This window comes from Mytilus edulis, chromosome 9, assembly GCF_963676685.1.
Source record: "Mytilus edulis chromosome 9, xbMytEdul2.2, whole genome shotgun sequence".
NCBI lineage: Eukaryota > Metazoa > Mollusca > Bivalvia > Mytilida > Mytilidae > Mytilus > Mytilus edulis.
The window spans coordinates 67,477,700-67,500,185 of NC_092352.1; the positions used below are offsets into that span (position 1 = coordinate 67,477,700).

Below are 22,486 nucleotides of genomic sequence, written 5' to 3' on the forward strand. Positions count from 1 at the left end.
ACGGTTTCTACATCCTTAAATTTTCATTCTTTGCACAAAATGAGATGTGGAGAGAATGTCAATTATGAATAGACTCATGATTAATTAACCAAAATGCATATATATATATATAACTTATGATGAACCTCACCAAAATCAGCGCGGGTGCTTTTCGGATTTGGTGGGTTATTTTAATTTTAATATAGGATTTCGCTTTCAAATTCTTTATTTCTAATTAAATAACAAATAACTTCACAATCAAGTTTGCAAACTGTAAAATGCTTGATTATATAATGCAAGACGTTAAATGCATCTTGTACTATAATAATAACACATACTAGAATATAATATTTCAATGCAAGTGGTTGATTAAAAAAACGCATTATGCAAATTATGAAATGCCTCTTTTTTACAAAACAAAAAACACATAAAAAGGCACATATTGCCAGAACTTGGAACAATATGCTGGCTATTTTTAAATCATGCATATTTTCGATACCTCTGCTACCTATTCCGTACTGACATGAGTTATAACAAACCTTTCTAAATTTGTCCGTTTATAAATTCTTAATTTTATAGAAACTAAGGTTTCAAATCTCTCAGGCAAAGTTGAGTTGATGGATTTGGCATTTTTTTAAGGTATTTTTTGTCATATAGCTCTTCAACTGTTTCAGTTCTTATACATCCTCGGCTTTTAAATATTTGGCTTTGAGCGTTACTGCCGAAGGTAAATCCAGAAAAGCGCTTCGGTCGCATAAAATTATTAAACGTGTACTGTTGTTTTCAATTTTTTTCTATCTCTATTAATACTGTATGCATGACAACAAAATGATGTTCTTTTACCTGTGTATATTGTTCTATTTGACCTTTAATGACCTATAATGGTTTACTTTTACAAATTGTGACTTGGATGGAGAGTTGTCTCATTGGCACTCATATCACACCTTCTTATATCTTTGTAATAACCGCCTATCTAATTCTGAGATAACCTATCAACAACTAATAAGCATGGTAAGCAAAAAAGTTCAAAAAGATAAAACAGACACCGTCCATTCAAAAGCATACTTTCCCAAAATAAAATAGTCAACTGTTCTGAGAAGAGAGGTCAAATGATCGTATCTACATGTATAAATGCAACACTTTTGGCTAAAGATGGGACACGCATGATGTAGAGATCACAATACTTGAATCTAACGGTTCAAGGTCTCATCTTAATTCAACAGTAACTATTAACCAAAATAAAAGCATGCGCCTTGAAGCTAACTTTGTATACTTTCTTGTTACCTAAAATGTTTCGGATAGTTACTGTACACTCATATTATTCTTATTATTTCCGAAAAATTATATCCAGAAGTTATACCGTTCACATTCCAATCCACCCTGGGTAGTAAAAATCCGAAAAATCTTTGCTGTATTGTTTTCTTAATCCAGATCCTTCTTTTGCAGGCCATTTGAAATACGTCACTTCTCCTCCTGTAAGCCATCCTATCCACCAGCTGAATGAACCGACCGTTGTTATGGTATGATTACATAATGATAAAGTAGCTACGATTATCTCCCTTTTCGGAATATTTAAATATTCAACGTTTGTGTTATTTGGCATGTTAGTTTTAGTCCATGGAATATCTTGAGATGCTAACATAAATATTACATTCTTATATTTTGATTTATAGTATTGCACGGCTTTAGTTAAATATTCTGGGGTCGCTATATTATATCCAAATGTATGGTTTACCATGTCTCCTCTGCGTACATGAACACCAACTAGAGTGACGTCCCTTATTGATCCTATATTGAATCGTTTCACTGTTTGAACTATTTTACTTTTTGCTTCTTGAAGTAAAAGGTCTCTAAATGTGAACTGTTTCCTAAGTTGACTTCTAAAATCATAAAAATATTTCCAAGACTGGAGATATTGTCCGAGTCTTATATTTTGAGAATTGTTAAAGTTCGGTATATTTTTATCATAAGCGCAGTTCTGTTTTTCTCCTCTAGAAATAAATGTCTTACAAATATCTATATTATTCCTGATATCAATGTCTTCCAGTTTGAAAACACGATTTAACTCCGAGTTGTTTGCAATAATAACCCGCATACCTTTAGACATTGCAACACCAAAGTGTGCCGCCAATTGAAACATCATGTTTCCAAATCCGCCCATGAAGTTCGGACATAAAAAATGTGTTTTATTGTTAGAATTGTTTCTAACTGCACTAATAGCTGGATTTATAGTAGAAATTATCATTCCTTTAGTAGTAGAATTTGTCATTCCTTTAGTAGTAGAATTTGTCATTCCTTTAGTAGTAGAATTTGTCATTCCTTTAGTAGTAGAATTTGTCATTCCTTTAGTAGTAGAAATCGTCATTCCTTTAGTAGTAGAAATCGTCATTCCTTTAGCATTAGAAATTCTCATTCCTTTAGTGGTAAAATTCAAATTGGTTTGTTTCAGGGATGATCGTGTTGAATTTATAGTAGAAATTGTCAGTCCCTTAGTAGTAAAATTTAATTTGGTTTGTTTCAGAAATATTTTTGCTGTTGATTCATTTCTATCTTTTTTAGATACAACTGGAATGATTTTTCCATTAAAAGAAAATGAAGTGTTTTTCGTCGAGTAATAACGTTTTGCTGTATTTTCATTTTTCATCTGATTATCGAAGACTTCAAAAAATGGGAATGTGTTGACGTCTGTCTGGAATACGAAGAATATCAACACAAAGGCACAGGTTAAACACGGGATCACTATACCTGAAACACAATGAAAACAATTAGCGTCACACACACACACACACACATATATATATATATACATTATATATCACCATAGATAAATAAACAACTTCACCAAAAAACAAACGATATTTTACAATTATCAATCTACTGCAGAAAGGAACCTAGTTACTTGAAGGTTTATCTTTATAAATAATGAATATAATTGAGAAAACTAATGCCGCAGTACTTAGTAACCCTTAGGCTAGCAAACCTAACAACCGAATGAAACCTAACTATATATAAGGCAGAATCTTTAATTTAAATCGAAGAAAAACGGCAAGCGGAAAACATTAACAAATTCTAATATATCCTCTAAACTGGCATTCATTTATTCAGTAATCCTTTCTCAACGTAATCTTATATCTCACATATTCCAGTTTACTTTGATAGTTGATATCAGAAACAAGTATGTCCGCTTCGGATAAACTTTCACTGATAATTGAATTGTATTGATTCAAAATTATCCAGAACTTATTTTATTCTTTTTCCAATGCACTTCAAAAATAAGGGGGGAAATCTTAATCTTTCCCTTGTTGGATCCCATTCGTAATGTCTTATGTCAATTTACTATTACCTATTAAATGAGAGCTATTCATTAATCTTGACAAAATCTACATCAGTAAAATTCCTTTCTACTTCCCAAAAACAAATGTATGTCTTTTTCCCTGTTATTGTTTAGTTTTAACATATTTATTTATTTGGATTGGTAAACAAGTTATTACAACTTATATTAATCCCTCACCACTTTGCGGGTACGAGTGCTGCCTTGTAGTGGCATTAGCCTGCTCTTTTTCGAAATCTACAAGGGTTTCTTTAACGTGCAAGAGATATTGCTCCCTCTTAACATGGGTCAGCCAATTATCGTCCCCGTCCGACGGACTATAATCGTTTCTCAAGACCATGCATGAAAATTATGTCAAGGGAGAGCCGAAAATTAAGTCCCTGAAATGTTCACCCTGTTATTTGTTCATTCATATAGGAGGCGTGATACCTTGTCAATTAACATAAATGTTGTGCAGCACTTAGAACAGCTCTAATTGACAATCATATCCACATCCTTATTTAGATATAAAAACTTTACATGTATGTTCATTATAATTACGTTATCATTGGATTGGCTTACAGCATCCTCGCGTCATTCTAAAATCAACGAAATGCAACACTGATTCGTGATGACAGGAGCTTCCACAATAAAGTGTATGGGTGGCCGTTCATGTTAAAATAGCGATGGTTCCATCTAGATACATTTTCCATCTAGATACTTCGTATAACCATCTAGATGCTTTGCACAAGTATCTAGATGCTTCGCACAAGTATCTGATGCTTCGCACAAGTATATAGATAGTTCGTGTTAGTATCTAGATGCTTCGTTGAAGTATCTAGATGGTCGAAAACTCTAGATACTTCAAAGCAAATTGAAAAGTATTTGTATTCAGTTTTAGTCTATTTTCATCTAGATAGTCATAGTAACTAGTTGCTTATTTAAATTATCTAGATCCTTTTGCGAAGCATCTAGATACTATTGCGAAGCATCTAGATACTTGTACAAAGCATCTAGATACTTTTGCGAAGCATCTAGATACGTGTACAAAGCATCTAGATACTTGTACAAAGCATCTAGATACTTGTACAAAGCATCTAGATACTTGTACAAAGCATCTAGATACTTGTACGAAGCATCTAGATACTTTTGCGAAGCATCTAGATACTTGTACAAAGCATCTAGATACTTTTGCGAAGCATCTAGATACTATTGCGAAGCATCTAGATACTTGTACAAAGCATCTAGATACTTTTGCGAAGCATCTAGATACGTGTACAAAGCATCTAGATACTTGTACAAAGCATCTAGATACTTGTACAAAGCATCTAGATACTTGTACGAAGCATCTAGATACTTGTACGAAGCATCTAGATACTTTTGCGAAGCATCTAGATACTTGTACAAAGCATCTAGATACTTGTGAGAAGCATCTAGATACTAATTAAAAGTAACTAGATGCTTTCAAGAAGTATCTAGATGGTTGTTGAAAATATCTTAATGGAAAAGGGTATCTAGATGTATCTTACAACTTACAACTCTTTCAGAAGGGATTAATGCGGTGAGGTCGTTGATACAAATCAGAATTGAGAAACTGAATGGGTCTACCAATGCCCATGCTACGTCAATCTTCAAAGACCTAAATGTTGCAAAATACTTATCCTACCTATATGAAAAATATGTTGTTATCCCCGCAGATAAAGCCCTGAACAACATCGTTCGTTTTTGTGTGTTAAACTCATTACATTAACTGCTTGGTAAACGAATTAGGTATTGACAATTCACTTTAAACTCAACATATACCCTCACGACACTAACCAAAGAGGAAATCCTGGATAATCATAGGTCTGTTCTATGTTCCTTTGGAAGTTCAACCAAAGATGAAGAACTGGATCTTCCATCACTGTACTGGATACCTAAACTACATAAGTGTCCATACAAACAGCGGTATATTGCTGGGTCTTCCAAGTGCTCCACGAAACCTCTTTCTACACTATTTACATCTATTTTATCAGCAATTAAAGACGGGCTTCATAGTTATTGTGAAACTGCCTATTCTAGAGGTGGCGTGAATCAGATGTGGATACTTAAAAATTCCGAAGATCTTTTACAGTATATACAAGCCAACTTTCTTTCATCTTGCAATAGTATTAAATCATTTGACTTTTCTACACTTTACACAAGTATTCCTAATTCCAAACTCAAAGACAAATTGAAAGTGTTGGTATTGCGTTGTTTCATGAAATAAGAATGGCCAACGTAGATACAAGCATCTTGTCTTAGGGAAGGATAAATCCTCCTTTGTAAAGGATCACTCTGATTGAAACAAATAATTCTCTGAAACTGACATTATCAAGTTGTTTAATGTTTTGATTGACAACAAAAAAAGTCATATTTGTTACGTTCGGGGGACGTTTTTTTTCAACAGACTGTCGGCATTCTAATGGGAACCAATTGTGCCCCTCTTCTTGTCGACTTGTTTCTTTATTATTATGAGGCTGGCTTCATACAGGAACTTCTTACGAAGAAAGATAAGAGGTTAGCAATATCCTTTAACTCTACTTTCCGCTATATAGATGACGTTCTTTCACTAAATAATTCAAAATTTGGTGACCATGTTGAACGCATTTATCCCATCGAACTAGAGATAAAGGATACTATAGATACAGTTCAGTCTGCCTCATATCTTGACTTACATCTAGAAATTGATAATGAGGGTCGGTTGAAAACAAAAATGTACGACAAAAAGAGATGATTTCAGCTTTCCAATTGTGAACTTTCCATTTCTAAGTAGCAACATTCCAGCAGCACCTGCATACGGTATACATATCTTCCAATTGATACGATATTCCCGTGCTTGCATTTCATATCATGATTTTCTTGATAGAGGGTTGCTGCTCACAAGGAAGCTTTTAAACCAAGAGTTCCAAATTGTGAAGTTGAAATCATCTCTTCGTAAATTTTAAGGACGCCATCACGAGTTGGTTGACCGTTATGGAATAACAGTTTCACAAATGATATCGGATAAGTTCCTTACGTCGTAACTACAATCCCCTTCCCTTTCATGAATGTGACCTACAGATTTAGACTATTTACCAGATTTTTTTATAACATAAGCAACACGACGGGTGCAACATCTGGAGCAGGATCTGCTCACCCTTCCGGAGCACCTGCGATCAACCCTAGTTTTGGTGGGGTTCGTGTTGCTTATTCTTTAGTTTTCTGTGTTGTGTCATGTGTTCTATTGTTTGTCTGATTGTCTTTTTCATTTTTAGCCAGGCGTTGTCAGTTTATTTTCGATTTATGAGTTTGACTGTCCTACTAGTATCTTTCGTCCCTCTTTTACAACCATCTAGATAATTATAAGAAGCATCTAGATGCTGGTTGAAAGAATCTAGATGCTTTCAGCAGATATCTAGATGGAAAAACCATCTAGATGAAACCATCGTTATTTTGACATGAACGGCCACTCATTAAAGTGGAGAGGTAGATAAAAGAAAAACTTGATAGAGATCGTGTTTTCATGATCCTAGAAAAAAATGTAATTGAAATGCTTCTTTTATTAATTACATAGGGTTGCAAAAGCGTTGACCGTGCGCACATTTCTAGAATTACACTCCAATGAAACAAAAAGGAGCATTCAATTCTTGAGTAAATTGGTAATACCCGATACGTTCACAATACAGCATATAGCTGAGTTCCGGCATATAAATTTAGGATACCTTAAAAATTAAAACTGAGAAAAGCACCCTATTGTGATAAAACTTCAAGAGAACTTCGTTTTTTCTAAGCATCTAATCTGACAGTGATTTATTGCAAATCCCTTACGCTTTTGTACTACAATAAAAAAAATCATTTACGACGTCGGCATTATCCCCCCGAAAACAAATGCGTAACAAAAATACTGGAAACTTAGATTATCACATAACTTTAAACATTTACGTTCAACATATTTCTTTTCTTTCGAACAAAAAAGTGCAGCACCTGCACATTCTGGAAATATAAATAAATATATACTAAGAGCAGAGCAATGAAAACAATTAGCGACTAGTGTACTCTTTTCAGAAAATAGCGCTAAAACGTATTTTTAGATTGGTACATGATAGCTGCATGGAAATTAACAAAAATCAGGTATTCAGTCTGGACCATCGCATCATTCGTATTTTGCAGATTATTTTAAACCTCTGGTTATACACATTTGGAAAACCAAGTTATTTTGAAAATAAAAAGATTGCAATTACATATTTTTCTTATCGATTCTTCCATTTCGAATATTAATTTAGTCCTTCCAAATGACTACTTCTTACACATAACGAAGATCATTCCAAACTTATCTACCATGACCGTTTTTGAAATTTTTGTGATGAATTTCGTGTGATGTCCTAGTCCGAATCCGAAAAATTCTATTATACGAAAACGCGGGAAAATATGTTGAATTTGTATAAGTTTTAGGCAGACTTGGGGTATTTGTAATTGTAATCGTTAATCAGCTGTAATTGATTACAATTTATCAAGTAATCACTGTAATCATTAATCAGCCAAAAATCTGATTACATGTAATTTAATTTAATCAATTACTTTTCAAAATACCCTGTAATCCTGATTACTTTTTGATTACATTCTGATTACAATGAAAAAAATCTTAATAAATATTTAACATGTTACGATTGTTTGGTTTACTTTATGAAGCATGTTAATTGATTTGTATACTTCAGTAAAAAATAAACTGTTACAGTATTAAAAAGACATCGTTAGCCTAAGAAGAAACATAATACAATTATTAAAAAGATATTGTACATATATTCACAATTTAAAGATGTACATGTACATGGTTTATTAAATTGATGAAGCTTGAAGTTATCATTTTAAATATATATACAACAAAATCCTCTTGTAAAAGTGCTATAGTTGTATTAAACGTTAATTCACTCACATCATTTAAAATGTGTTTTTTTTTTATTCATTGTAATCAGATGTAATCAGGATTACTTTGCCAATGTAATCATTAATTTAATCAGACACTTTCAGAAAAGATGTAATCATTAATTTAATTTCATCGTACAAATGACAAAGTAATTGTAATTTAATCAATTACATTGAAAGTAATCGGACCCATCTCTGGTTTTAGGTCAAAAACTCTATTTATGCTTATTTAATGTTACAAGTTTAATCGTATTGTTTCCGTTTTCTATATGTTCGTTTCATACTTTATAGATTAAATTTTAATTTACCTTACTAGTGATGTGGATTTTAATGGTATACATTCATCATTTTATCATAAAAAAAATCTTATTCAAAAAATATTTGATTAAAGGTTGTATAAAACTATAAGCGCACTTTACAGTTGTCGTCAACTTTGTGCACGCCGTCAAATTGTAGACGAGAACGAATTGAATACAATGATATACTTCAAAAATAGAAAGTGCACTGATCAGGGACGGGATTATATATAATATAAGTCTTAGTGATAGTAGACATTTGCGGAAACTGTTATACACCTACGATTAGGATTACAATTACACTTACAGGTACCATTTAAATCTTGGGTCGTTTCAAAGTGTAAATATAAACCGTCGGTTCAAAACAAAGACTAACTCCTGTGATGTTTTCTATAGTTGAACAACGGGATATCTACGAAATATCTGTAAAAATGGCTTCTTTGCAGCTTGAGGTGGAATCTAGTGGTGAAAAGACAACTCGGGCCAGTTTGAAACACTTGTCAGACCAGTAGCTTTTCGTGGTTTTTGTTTGTATTTGTCTGGATTTGTTTTCCTCTCAGTTTCCCCTAACCTACCATCTTAGCTAACTGTGACAACTTGTCAGTTTGATGAATTTCATTAAGTTCTGTTACTATAAATTGTTTTATGACGGCCTAACGAGATCAATAAGAAGTATAAAACAACAGATATCTTTCAATGCAATTAAAATATAAAGCATATATATATATATATATATATATAGTATATTCTTCTTTACATTTACGAGCCCGTGTTGTAATAAATGATCCTTGAAATCTTTCAAGATGGTTGAAATGCCTTATTGTGGTTTGTCAATTATCCTTATTTGTCAGAGGTGTCAATCATTTAATTTAAAACGTTACCGTTATAATAATTGGAAAACATATATCATGATTCGTCAAAATCAGTTGATTTTTTTTTTATCGTCATCGAGAAATGAACAATATGTTTCTTTGTGGACTTTTATTTGTATTTTCGTCGTTTTAATTTTGCCCACGGTGGGGTCTTTTTTTCTCTTGATTTATGGGTTCTAAATGCCCCTTTTCATCGTTTTCTTTTAAAAAAAAATAAAAGTAACTTGAGTTGCATTAAACATATACATTTTAAATTAGATCAAGCATTTCAAAGTATAGATCCCCAAGAATTTCGTTTAAATATTCTTAAAGCACCCAAGTTGTCTTTTAAAGTACGCGGATGTCTGTAAACCCAAATTTAGATTTATTGCAAGTCAAAGCCCGTAAGTTGTCTTTTAAAGTACACGGATGCTAGCTTTGAACCAAATTTTAGATTTATTGCAAATCAAAGCATCCAAGTTGTTTTTTTAAAGTACACGGATGTATGTGAACCCATGCAATTCAAGATTTATAGCAAGTCAAACAATTTTCTTAAACGATGATTTTTTTTATATTTCTTTAAATATAAACATGATAAATTAGTAATATGTTATCACATAAAATTATATTACTTCATTCTTGACTTAAATGCTCTTTGCTTGTATAGATATTTGATGAATGCAAACGAATATTGAGTGGATCCGAATCTTAATCAAACACATAACACATCATTTATAACGAGATATTTTCATATTTCATTAGGAATAAATTATTAGCTGATATTTAAAAAAAAACATCGCCAACGCGTTATTTACTACGTCAAAAACAGTATAAAAATACCGTTTATATTATTTGGCAAGATTTGAACGTTTTTGTTAAAACAAAAATTCACTATTAAAGTCGTTTAGGAAGCATTTGTTTGTAGATACAAAAGTGTTATCGTATAAAAGACGAACGACACCTTTTTACAATCTACCGCTTGATTTTTTAAAGCGATTGAAACTATTAATACGGAAAATGAATAAATTATAAGTGTATTTCACGCATTTATTTTATTTTCCTCCTTATGAAGAACACATGTTTACCATCATGGCAGCATTACCTGCCCTGATGCAGACTCCACCAGATAATACACATTTCACTCGTCGTATGATTCGTATGAGAGTAGCATTGCTCGTGTAGTTATGGTGCCTTAATTAACGTGTTTTCTACAATTTACATTAATCGTTTTAAGGCCGAGTCATGATTCCAGTTCAAACGTTTTAATCCAATACTGCACAGGCGGATTCAGGGGGGCGGGCTTGGGAAAAATTGTAAATTGGTTGATTATATAAGGAATCACTGAAGCATGACTGGAGCAGCCCCCCCCCCCCCCCCCCCCCCCTTTTATGAAAAGTTCTGGATCCGCCACTGTACTTTTACTCAAGTAAAATCGTGCTACTCAATCAGAATCAACTGTACATGTCAAATCCATGAGAATGGTCTCCTTCTTTATAATTTACATCCTCAGTGATATTAAGTTTTACTACATGAGGGATTAACAGCTATGTATATTAATGTATCACTATACAATTCTTTAAATGATTATAATATGCTAATATAGAAAAAAGTTAAACACTGTACAAAATCTTAATGATCGAACGGACTTTGGAAATGATTTTAATCATCTATAATTGCTAAATGTAACACATTGTTAAAATTAATAAAATCTACGGAAGCCTATTAGCGCCACACATTTTTTTTCTTCCTATCTTTGCGTTATAACGCAAACATTTGTTTTATCTTATTTCTTATTCAAGATTGAAAGGAAACAGCAGTTATTAATGGAGGAGGCTGTATATATTAAAATCTATCAACTTTGTAGTCATTGCAAAGTAAATTAAAATGCTTGCATAATTAGAACATATCATTGACGAATAATGAGCAGGATGATATAAGAAGATGTGGTATGAGTGCCAATAAGAAAACTCTCCATCTAAGTCACTATTCGTAAGAGTAAACCATCATAGGCCAAAAAACGGCCTTCAACACAGAGCATTGGCTCACACCGAACAGAAAACTATAAAGGCCCCACCAAAACGATATACATGTTACTACTAGTATATGCATTACAAAGAAAATTTAGTAAATTGAGGTTATACCCAAAAAAAATCAACCCTGCTAACATATAGCTATAACCGAAAATAAATATACTTCCAAAGTAAGCTCTCGTTTGAGAACAGTGTAGAAATGGTTAGATTCAAACAAGCTACCCTTTGGCAATAAATGTATAGAATGAAGATGTTTTATTAATAAAATTATATTCTCTCCATTCAAATTGCTACCAAAGCATCTTTAAAATACTTCACTTTATTGAAATGAAAATTCAATGACTTTTCTATCAAAGAATCTTTATCATATTCTGAGATTTCTTGCATCAAAATTTACAAAAAAAATTTCCTTATTAATAATTCATTTTAAAACAGAAAGATCATTTTGCCTATTTGACTTGGAAGTTTCACAATTGTATGACATTATTTTTGATCTTTCAATTTAAATATGCCTATATACTAGACTATTTTCTTGTTAATTTGTATACTTTTCTAATGCACACAGCAGTCTTAATTTATGTATAATTGCACTTCAAGTATTCCATTATTCCTATGCATATTTATCATAATGAGTTGGCCTTGTTTGTATGTTTCTTTTTATATCTACTAGCAAATCACAACCGACATGAATGACAGACGGACATATTTACAAAACTTAATGAATAATTGAAATCAAGATATTTGCGTTATAACTCAAAGGTTTTCGTTATTTCGCAAAGTTTTGCGTTGTAACGCAAAGGTTTGCGTTATTTCGCAAAAGTTTGTGTTATATCGCAAAGGTTAGCGTAAAAAATTGGGTGGCGCTAATACGCTTCCGTAAAAATCGGCTAACAAAATGACACTTCTAATGACTGTGGCCGAAACGTTATTTTAACATTAACGGTACTTATACTTCCGCATTAGATTCGCATTACAACAAATAATGCCTCTTTATTGATGTTAGAGGCCAAAATATGTTGCATTGGGTCATTTATACAGTTAAACGATTGAAATATCTTACATTTTTAGTCAATTTAATACCGTTATAAAAACCGATATCCTCAACAAAGTTGTGGTCTTTGCAATAGACCTATTTACCTTAGCGTAATTACTAGTTGTCAAGGAACAATAATTATTTTTTCATAAGTTAAAATACAACTTGATTTAATAACATAGCATGTGTCGTATGATAAACTAGAGCTCTCGAAAAGTAGTGTTCCGCAGGTTTTGACCACCATTTTTTTTTACAAAGGACCAACACAGTTTTTGGTATATTGCAATAGATTTACTTCTAAGACCAACAGGGAAACACAAATTTACGAGAACTCTGCTGACACTTTGTCGTAGGACAGACTTAAGCTTCACTTTGTCGGTGGAGAGACTTAAGCTTCACTTTGTAGAAGGACAGACTTAAGCTTCACTTTGTCGGAGGACAGACTTAAGCTACACTTTGTCGTTGGACAGACTTAAGCTTCATTTTGTCGGAGGACAGACTTAGTTACACTTTGTCGTAGGACAGACTTAAGCTTCACTTTGTCGTAGGATAGACTTAAGCTAAACTTTGTCGTTGGACAGACTTAAGCCTATCTTTGTCGTAGGACAGACTTAATCTTCACTTTGTCGTAGGACAGACTTAAGCTACACTTTGTCTTGGACAGACTTAAGCTTCACTTTGTCGGAGGACAGACTTAGTTACACTTTGTCGTAGGACAGACTTAAGCTACACTTTGTCGTAGGACAGACTTGAGCTTCACTTTGTCGGTGGAGAGTCTTAAGCTTCACTTTGTCGGAGGACAGACTTAAGTTACACTTTTTCAGAGGACATACTCAAGTTACACTTTGTCGGAGGACAGACTTGTGTCGCACTTTGTCGGCGGACAGACTTAAGTTACACTTTGTCGGAGGACAGACTTGTGTTGCACTATGTCGTGGTACAGACTAAAGATGCACTTTGTCATGGGACAGTCTTAAGTTGCGTTTTTTCGTGGAACAGAATTAAGTTGCACTTTGTTTCTCTTTGTTGTGGCACATTGTCGTGAAACACACTTTTGTGGCACATTGTCCAGGCACAGATTTAAGTTGCACTTTGTCATAGCACAAACTCGTGCTGCATGCACTTTGTTATAGCTAGCACAGACTTAAAGTTGAACTTTTTCATTGCACAGATGCACTGATTTAAGTTGCACTTTGTCGTATCACAGACTTAAGATGCAATTTGTGGTAAGAAAGGCTCATCAACAATTTGTACTTGGACAGCGCCATGAAACGATGGAGCTCAAGACTAACATATATTTGATAGCATAGAAATGGTTACCCAAATTTTTGGTATTTCAAATAGGCATAATGTTAATATTTTAACTCTCTATCTCCTTTATTTTTATTTCATTGTTTGGTTGCTGTCTCGTTCAACCTTACTACATATCTCCACTATTGAGATGTGTATAAAATGTAAGAGATTTCAAGTTATTTAACGTCACCTATACCAGAAGTCTTGATTTTATACTCTTTAACATTGAATATAAAAATTGTTCAACTTATACCAGGAACATAAATATACCCAGCTTATACTAAAGGGCACTATTTATCGATGGTGTCCTAAGACGAGGATATTTTATAGGAATATCTTAAATATATCTCAGTCATATATTCACAAAAAAATCAAACGATCATAAAACTATCATAAAGAGTAGAGGTAATAAATAGTTAATAACTATTTACAATCAATGCGTTGTTTAAACTGAAGTTGTTATGGTTGGGTGTTATTAATGTAATTACTATACTATATATAAAAATATTAATTTTCGCGAACCATTTAGGTCACGGAAATTCCAAAATATGGCATCAGTAAGGAGAGTTGTGCAAATAATGTGAATACACAGAACCCCCTTCCAAATTATCTTTAGCTAAAAGTATTCATCATTTTCTATTTTATATGTACTAACAACATTCCATTTTTCTATAATTTCGATTAAAATATTCCAAAATCTGAGTCAAAAAAGGTTTAATGCCCAAAATAAACATTGTCTGATTGGTTGAAGTACTATGGCGTCAATGATAAGCATAGCAAGCCTCGATGTAAAGCACACGCTTCACATGAAGAAGGAGAGTTTTACAAATAATGTGAATACACAGATCCTCCATCCTATTTATATTTTGCTGAAAATGTTGCAATGTTCATCATTTCTGTTTTGATTCTGCTAACAACATTCCATTTTTTCTTTAATTCCGATTTAAATATGTGGAACCCGCAATAAAAATAGATGGCATCAATCAAGGATTTGTATAGTGTGAAGGTCTCACTATGCAAACGCAACGCAAAAAAATTCCGTTGACCCACTGATATCAACGGGTCGATAATAAACCGATTCACGGGATTCACAAATAAAGATCTCCTTGCGCTCAAATGTAATTCTTAGTTAAGTATACGGGTAATTTCGTTTACGAATAATTTATACACACTTTATCATTAATATTTTACCAGGCTTTAGCAAATTCACGTTTTTTTTATGCTGAACTTTAGTCAAATTCAATTTTATACATTTGTTTTTACGTAATGCAATAGGAGTAAGAATATTATTTCGCGCCACTTTAACCAGCAACATCACCTCAACAAAATTATTTACCGTTATCTTTGTGAAAATTCAGTTATATAGTTTTTTAATTAGAGAAATTTTGGTAAGTATTACTTATTAATGTTAAGGTTCTACTGATGTGCTTCTCTAGACCTCTTTGACGGTCCGTTTTATCCCATTTATCTCAATATTATCTCCGATGACAGAAATGTTAACCAGACCTATTCGTGTCAAAAGTGAAAATCGCATCTATTTGATAAACTAATTTATTCTTAAACTGAACATGCATTATTTCTGTATAATTTAATAACCAATCACATTGACGTTGCATGTTTGCATGAAAATGGTCATGTATTAGTGAATTTGTTGTAAGGGCGATGCAACTTGAGGTCAGTGCACGATCACGTGACATTATTATTTGTAAACAAATTAACATGCTCCCCGCGTAACACGTGTCTGAATTATCCTTTCAAAGTGCTATGAATCTTTCAATCGCTATTTTATGATATATTTCTAGGGTTGCATATCAGTAGTCAAAGTGAATTATAGACATAGTTCCGAGTTGTGTTTTTTTTTTTTATAGAATTAGAAGGTAAAACTACATAAGGGGGTCTCATTGGGGGTTTCCGATCCCGGATCCCACTTAATGTTTTGTCAGATTCCCGTATCCCGCTTACACTATGTACATAAGCAATTCTCATTTTTTTCTCATATCCTGGGTCTCGCAAAACCTCATTTCTCGTTCACAATAATTTGACTTTCACGTTTCACGCTTACGAAAAATCGTCAATTAACTTCAAGCAAAAAGATGACTCAACTTCCCTCTATATTTAAAACCTGCATACTAATTTAAACAGCATTTCCTCCCCTTGAACACTATTTGGCCCCTTCCATGTCATTTCCCTTTAAATTTGCTCAAAAGTCATACTTTTAGTCCATTTACAGTAATGGCTGATATGTGATTCTTACTGTCTTAACTGCAATTTTCATATTAAACACATTTGACCATTCAATATGAGTTCCCATGTATTTTTGTCATACATGAAGGAGGTTTTAGGTCATGTTTTCCTAAACACTTTATTGCTATTTGTCTGTCTGGATTGTTAAAACCACAAAATTAAATATCGATGAATATGCAAGTTTTCAACAATCCCAGAAAATTAACAAAGAAGTGTGTGAGAGGGTGAAAATTACCCTTCTGATGTTCTGATATTTTTAGCACCCCAAGTGAGAATCTAACTCAGGACCTTCAGCACTGTAGCCATCGGTCTAAACCACAAGATCACAAACTCACATTTGATGAACTAATTTCTTCTAAAACTGTACATGTACGTGCATCAATTCTGTATTATTTGATAACCAATCACATTCACGTAGCATGTTTGCATGATAATGGGTTCTGTAGTGCAATCAATCTGTCAATACTATTTTATGTTATTTATGTGTCTGTTTTTAGCTTTGCATATCAGGTGATCAGTTGTCGAAGTAAATTAAATATTGTCATTGTGTCATTGTTCCTGTTCTGAGTTGTGATTTTTTATATAGAATTAGAAGGCAAGTCAAATGAGTCATTATTTAAGAGTGGGATCGGAGTTGTCCTGATCCTGAAATCCTGACAATAAAAACATGAAATCCGTATAAAGTCCTGAATTTTGAAAATATCAAATCCCTACATCCAGAATAAGAACTTCAAAAAAAGACACACCCCGGACCCCGAAAGGGTCAATAGAACATGGGTTTTTATGTCAGATTTGAACGCATGAAATCTCTAGTCTAGAAATGCCAGTGATAGAAAGATAAACAGGTAAGCAACTGTCTAGGGCCAAGTAAGGGAGTGGAAAAAACAGTATTGGTACTATTTCGCAGAGCGATAAACATGTCATTTGAATTTGTACTTTGCATGCCTTTTCAAATGAAATTGTGACGCCAGAATGCATTCTTAATAGCACAATAACCGATGAGAAGAGGCCACATATTTCAACCAAAATTTTGGCAGCCATGTCAAAATGTGTGAGGACACCATATCAAGCTTGCGTTCATGTTATGTTAAAACTGTTTTAGGAAGCTGAAAAATACCAACAATAGAAAAATAAATAGATAATTGGTATTGAAAAATATCAATGCATTGAAAAGCCAATGATCTTAGTACATGTACATACATACATGTTTAAATGTAGACATAAATATGTCAACCATAAAATACAACTGATTTAATTTACACCACAACTGATGGAAAAAACCTTTATGTCTATATAACTTATCTCAATCTAGTCCATTCATCTGACAGAATCGGTGTAAATTTCTTGAATTCTTTAATAACATGTATAATCCTGGACTATAATTCTCTATAGCAATATCTGTTAGCCATTTAGGGGTCTTTTGCATTTAAAGTTCAGTTTGAGTGGGTTTATTTTGCGAAAAGGAACTCAATTTCCAGATCATAGTTTACTTTTTTTTCATATTTTGCCCTGTCAAAATGACCTTAATTTAAAGGACAGTCATTGACCCAAAAATGGTATATCACATTCTACACATCAAGATTTTAGCAGGAAAGACTGCCATTGGAGTATTTAACCATTGTGACTTTTTAATTTGATCTACTAGTGCTCCACTAATTAAAGTCGTTGAAGTAGAATATTTAATGTAGGTTTGTCCACATTTTGGTATATATTAATACATGTATAGAAATAGTGTTGAGCCTGCTCCTAGATGCCTGTTATAGACTTCAATATTTATTGTTTATTGAAAATACATGGAATCAATATATATAATTAATTCTTTCAGAAAAGTTTAATTCTATGGAAATGTATCCCCTTTTATAAGTTGAAAAGGCTACATAGAGGTCAATATACAGTCTCCAACAGAAAACCACAAAAGGAAAAATATGGTGAATTTTGGAGAATTAATATTATTAAATGTACATGCATTTAAAATATTTAACAGTGTTCCAGCTAGGCCGTTTTCAGAGGGCGCGGCGCCCGCCCTTTTCCGAGTGGCGCCCTGTGCCCTTTTTACAGTTTCCAGGGCGCCCTGCCTTTTTTGAAGATCGATTGCATATTAATTTGCGTATTGATATGATACGCTAATTACTAAATTTTACCTGGGGAAAAGATTATGACTGTTTACCACCCCAAGCTAATCAATGGTTACAACTGGTGTCATAATCTGTTGTTATAGGTAATCCGTTTATCGGATGGGTCATTAATGATCATCAACATTAATTCGTTCAAATAGAATCGGTCAGTCGGCAATTATCTTTGAAGAAATGTGCATACACCAACTTGGGCACAATTTGCGATGTTTACCGTAGTTTCATGGAAGAAACGTAATGACAGAAAGTTGGAAAACCATTATAAACTCGTTGAAGACACTGTTATACTTGTATAATTATAATATATTAAAATATTTGAAGTCTTTTGTTGTAGTTTAATAAAATTGGGAAAACAATGTTTACACAGATATTGAGGCTAATTTTTGCACGTCGTACACCTGCATTTAATGCACATAATGCATGTATATGCAGCATAATCAAATCTTCCATATGCTCCCTTTATTTTCAATACTAGCAACTCTGTTTATTACATGTGCTCAAGACAAAATTTGATTGACCAGTTGACTGTTTGTTTCTTAGGCACATTCTTATTGAAATACACGATAAAAGCATAGGGATATACTTCACGAAAAATTATGCTTGAAAATAAAAAGATGTGGTATGATTGTTAAAATGAGACAACTCTCCATATAATAAGAGACAAAATGACACAGAAATTGATAACAACTAAAGGTTTCATGCAATGAAGAGTTGAATAATACTCATTATATAGAGCTACCATTTGATATTTAGGGGACGGGGTGTGGCTAGGATACAGTTTGAAAAAAAGGAAGAACAGGAGATTTTTCGTAAAATAAAAAGGCGGGATGAGCAACTCGGCAATGATGATGATGTATGTTAAAAAATTAAGATAAACTGATAAAAAAAGCCATGTGGAACAAAGTGAAAAATTAAAAGGCAAGACAGAGATTACAACTAAAGTCCTAGCTCCTAGTCCCCCCCCCCCCCCCCGGTAAAAATCAAATGTATCGATACAATTTTATAGGAAAAATATTTCTAACGATCCTGACACCATCTTGAACATGTATTTTGATGTCTTAAATTTACGTTTAATTTAAGAAATTATCTTAACTTAAGATACTTTCAAATACATCACTAAGGACTTATATAATTATGTCCTAAGATACTTTCGAAAACCAGTTCTCCGATATCTGTTAATTTGGCTGTTTCCGCTCTTTGGTCGGGTTGTTGTCTCTTTAACACATTCCCCAATTCTCAATTTTATCCTTCGAGTTCTCCCCACATGATAAAATTACACTACAATTAATTTTGAAAGCTTTACACAAAAGAAGGAAGAAGAAATATATGTGTAGCCCGATATGGGCAATATTACTTACATTTTCTTCTCTCCATTATAGTCCAACAATATATCTTGATCCATTTTACCCTTATGTCATCCAAATTTCATATTACGTCAATTTACCTAAAAAATGTCAAAAATGTTTTATACTGTAGTTCATTAAAAATATAATTCAGTGTGTTTACCCATATTAACAATGACCGCGTAAATATTATGACATCCTATTATGTATGTGTATATATAGTGAATTGTTGATAGAGGAGTGTAAAACTTACGCACTCTTACTTCAATCATCAGATATATATGGGTGTACCTATGAAGTTCAACAGGATATCTATTTCATTTTCGATCATATTTCAAGTTATGCAATTTTAAGTCAATCGAACTATGAAGGTGTTGTTATGAATTGTCAATATTATACTTAATGATCAAACCCACCACTGCACCGTATGTGTTCTTTAGAAATTGATTTCTTTGAAGTTTGGATAAATTTTAAATATCTTAGTTTTTTCATAAGGGTTATATTATGCAAGGTATTTATATATAATTCAAACAATTGTGATTTATTTACTTTATATGTTTATCTTGAGAATTACATTGTTAGATTTCTAGTTTTATTTGTTTTAAATATTTGAATAATAAGCTGTATATTTAATACCATCTAAAGTCAACTAAATGATAACGATCAGATATGGGCGGCTGCACCCTTTTCAATTTACATTTAAAATATGAATAAAAGAAGCAAGAAGTTCTTTAAAAGGATCATGAAGCCATGTATAATAACACGTATATCTCATTATTTTTTTTTATACACAAAAGCAAGAGATACAAAATATCTCGAACACATGTGAATATTTTTGTATTTAAAGTGACTATTATACATAAAACAATTATAAACAGTACATCTATGGTAGAACAAATTCATACTAAGCTTATTATGTTGTAGTATAAAAGGTTGCGTTAAGGATCGTGCATGGGTGGCATTTGTGTACCATGCGAATATTCTTTTATATCCTATTTATGTTGAGCCATATCTTTCAAGTTTTTTTAACTTTTGATTCCATTTGAAACTGTCTGACAAAGTATTTTAGATGTAGAGAAAGCGCGATTTACTGATATACATATGTATATAATGTTTTGTTCTTTTATTGTTTTTCATGATGTATTGTAAACTGAATTTGTTGATTTATACATGCATTCAATCCCATTGGAGTATAACTGTGCATTATTTAATAAACAATTATTGATACAACTATTATTTTACTATATACATACCATAGTACATTGCGTACTTACTTTTCCGTGTCTAAGTAACTTCGCACGAATGACCACAAGGTTAAAATGTTATTGTACTAAAATGCTGTGTTCAAAATCAAATGAAATAGTTTGTTTATACGATTCACAATGATTTTTAAATATCCTGCTTTTAAATATTTGGATCGAAAATTGGTTTTGACTGGCAAGTTTCTTTCTTTTTTGGAAAGATAAGATAAATTTATTTGATTAAAGTGTCCCGTATTGATCTTGCACAATAGTAAAATATTTACACAAGTACAATCGCAGAAAAAAAAGATCAACACCCAGCCTATAAAGACTTAGGGACGACATCAAAAGTTCAATAAAGGATAAAAAAAACTTAATTCACATAGTTTTTTCACTGACCCCCACACCCCCCTCTTAACTTAATTTGGGAAAAATTGATTGACCAATAGGGATATATGTAAAATCGATTTTAGATAAACAAAACTTACAGCCGAATGTTGACCCCCCACACCCCCAAACTTTTTGATTTAAGTTTTTTTATCCTAATGTCAACCCTTATGAGACACTGTTATATACATATAAAACAGCTCAATCACGCAATGTAAAAAATAGAAATAATATAAAAAAAAAAAAAAAAAAAAAAACCTTGCAAACCTGATAAATTAAACGGACTAATAAAAATTAGATTTTAAAGAAATGTAAGAATGTTAAATACACCTAGTTTAAAAATTGCGTCTAAAGACTAAAACAAAATTATGTGTAAAACTGCGATAAGAATAAAATATTTCTATATAGTATAATTTAAAATTAATAAAAGTGATAGAAAAAAGAGAAAGTAAATTGAATCATCAGTACATTTAAACCACTTTCAACAATTTTCAAAAAATATATTTAAAATGTTCTATCGACATATTACATGAAACTATTACAATACATATACTTTCATTATTTGGGTCATTTTCAAAAAATGTCGAATTTTCAGTACACCCATGCTAATTTTTTTATTTCTAATGGAAATTTCAGTTGTAATGGTTTAAATGAAAGCTTGTCGGATTTGTGATTCAGAACATTAATAATAAAAACACCTTACATCTATTTTGATAAGATTAAACTACATTTAAGACCGATTTTAGGGGTATTTGTCTGCGTACATTGTCACAAAAACACATTTCAAATGATTTTTTTGCGATTTTCTGATCGCCTTGATATCTGCAAAAGGGACTTTTTAAGAACGTAAAATATTACACTAACGAAAAATCGTAGCTTCTTTATCATTGTATGTAACATATTATCTACAAACTAAATTGAATCAGCGTACAGGAGGTTCATGTCTTTCCTGTTACCGCTACTTAAATCCGCCATTAAATTATTCTCCCTATGAATATTGAATCAGTCAGTGTTGATCTCAAAAGTGCAAAGTAATCTTTACATTTGAAACGCCTCGTTTCTTGAACGGCATTGTAGAGAAAAGAAATTTCAAGACATTAAGTCAAAAAAATAGAGCGTACTTTTTTTCATGTCTATGCTGTTACCACCAATTTTGATTAATTACACCAACATTATTCTTGTAAAAAGTGCAATTACGTGCTGGAAACCAAATTCACAATAGAAAAACATAATCACTTCACCAAAGGGAGTAGTTATTTCACAACAGCAATCAAAAACGAAGAAATTTGTCTATCCTGTTATGTCTATCCTGTTACTATGGTTGCTATGGTTACAGTAACAGGATAGACAATTGTAGACAAAAACGTCGTTAATTTCTTTATCTTAACATATAGCTGCAAAACGAATGAAATATTTCGTTGTTT

The 22,486-nt window shown here is 32.4% G+C and overlaps 1 protein-coding gene across 4 annotated transcripts; it reads right to left on the reverse strand.

The window, feature by feature from the left end:
• Window positions 1-187: 187 nt before the first annotated feature.
• On the reverse strand, window positions 188-20,668 carry LOC139488890 (galactoside alpha-(1,2)-fucosyltransferase 1-like). Of its 4 annotated transcripts, none has more exons than XM_071274851.1 (3): window positions 20,609-20,668; window positions 19,450-19,535; window positions 188-2,724 (listed from the first exon to the last, which is right to left on the reverse strand). In XM_071274851.1, the coding sequence occupies exons 2-3, from the start codon at window positions 19,463-19,465 to the stop codon at window positions 1,343-1,345; spliced, it is 1,398 nt and encodes a 465-aa protein (XP_071130952.1). In that variant the 5' UTR covers window positions 19,466-19,535; window positions 20,609-20,668; the 3' UTR covers window positions 188-1,342. The 4 variants fall into 4 exon arrangements, with proteins under 4 accessions (XP_071130952.1, XP_071130950.1, XP_071130951.1 ...); XM_071274849.1 differs by lacking the exon at window positions 20,609-20,668 and adding an exon at window positions 19,688-19,743; XM_071274850.1 differs by lacking the exon at window positions 20,609-20,668 and adding an exon at window positions 19,692-19,712.
• Window positions 20,669-22,486: the final 1,818 nt, after the last annotated feature.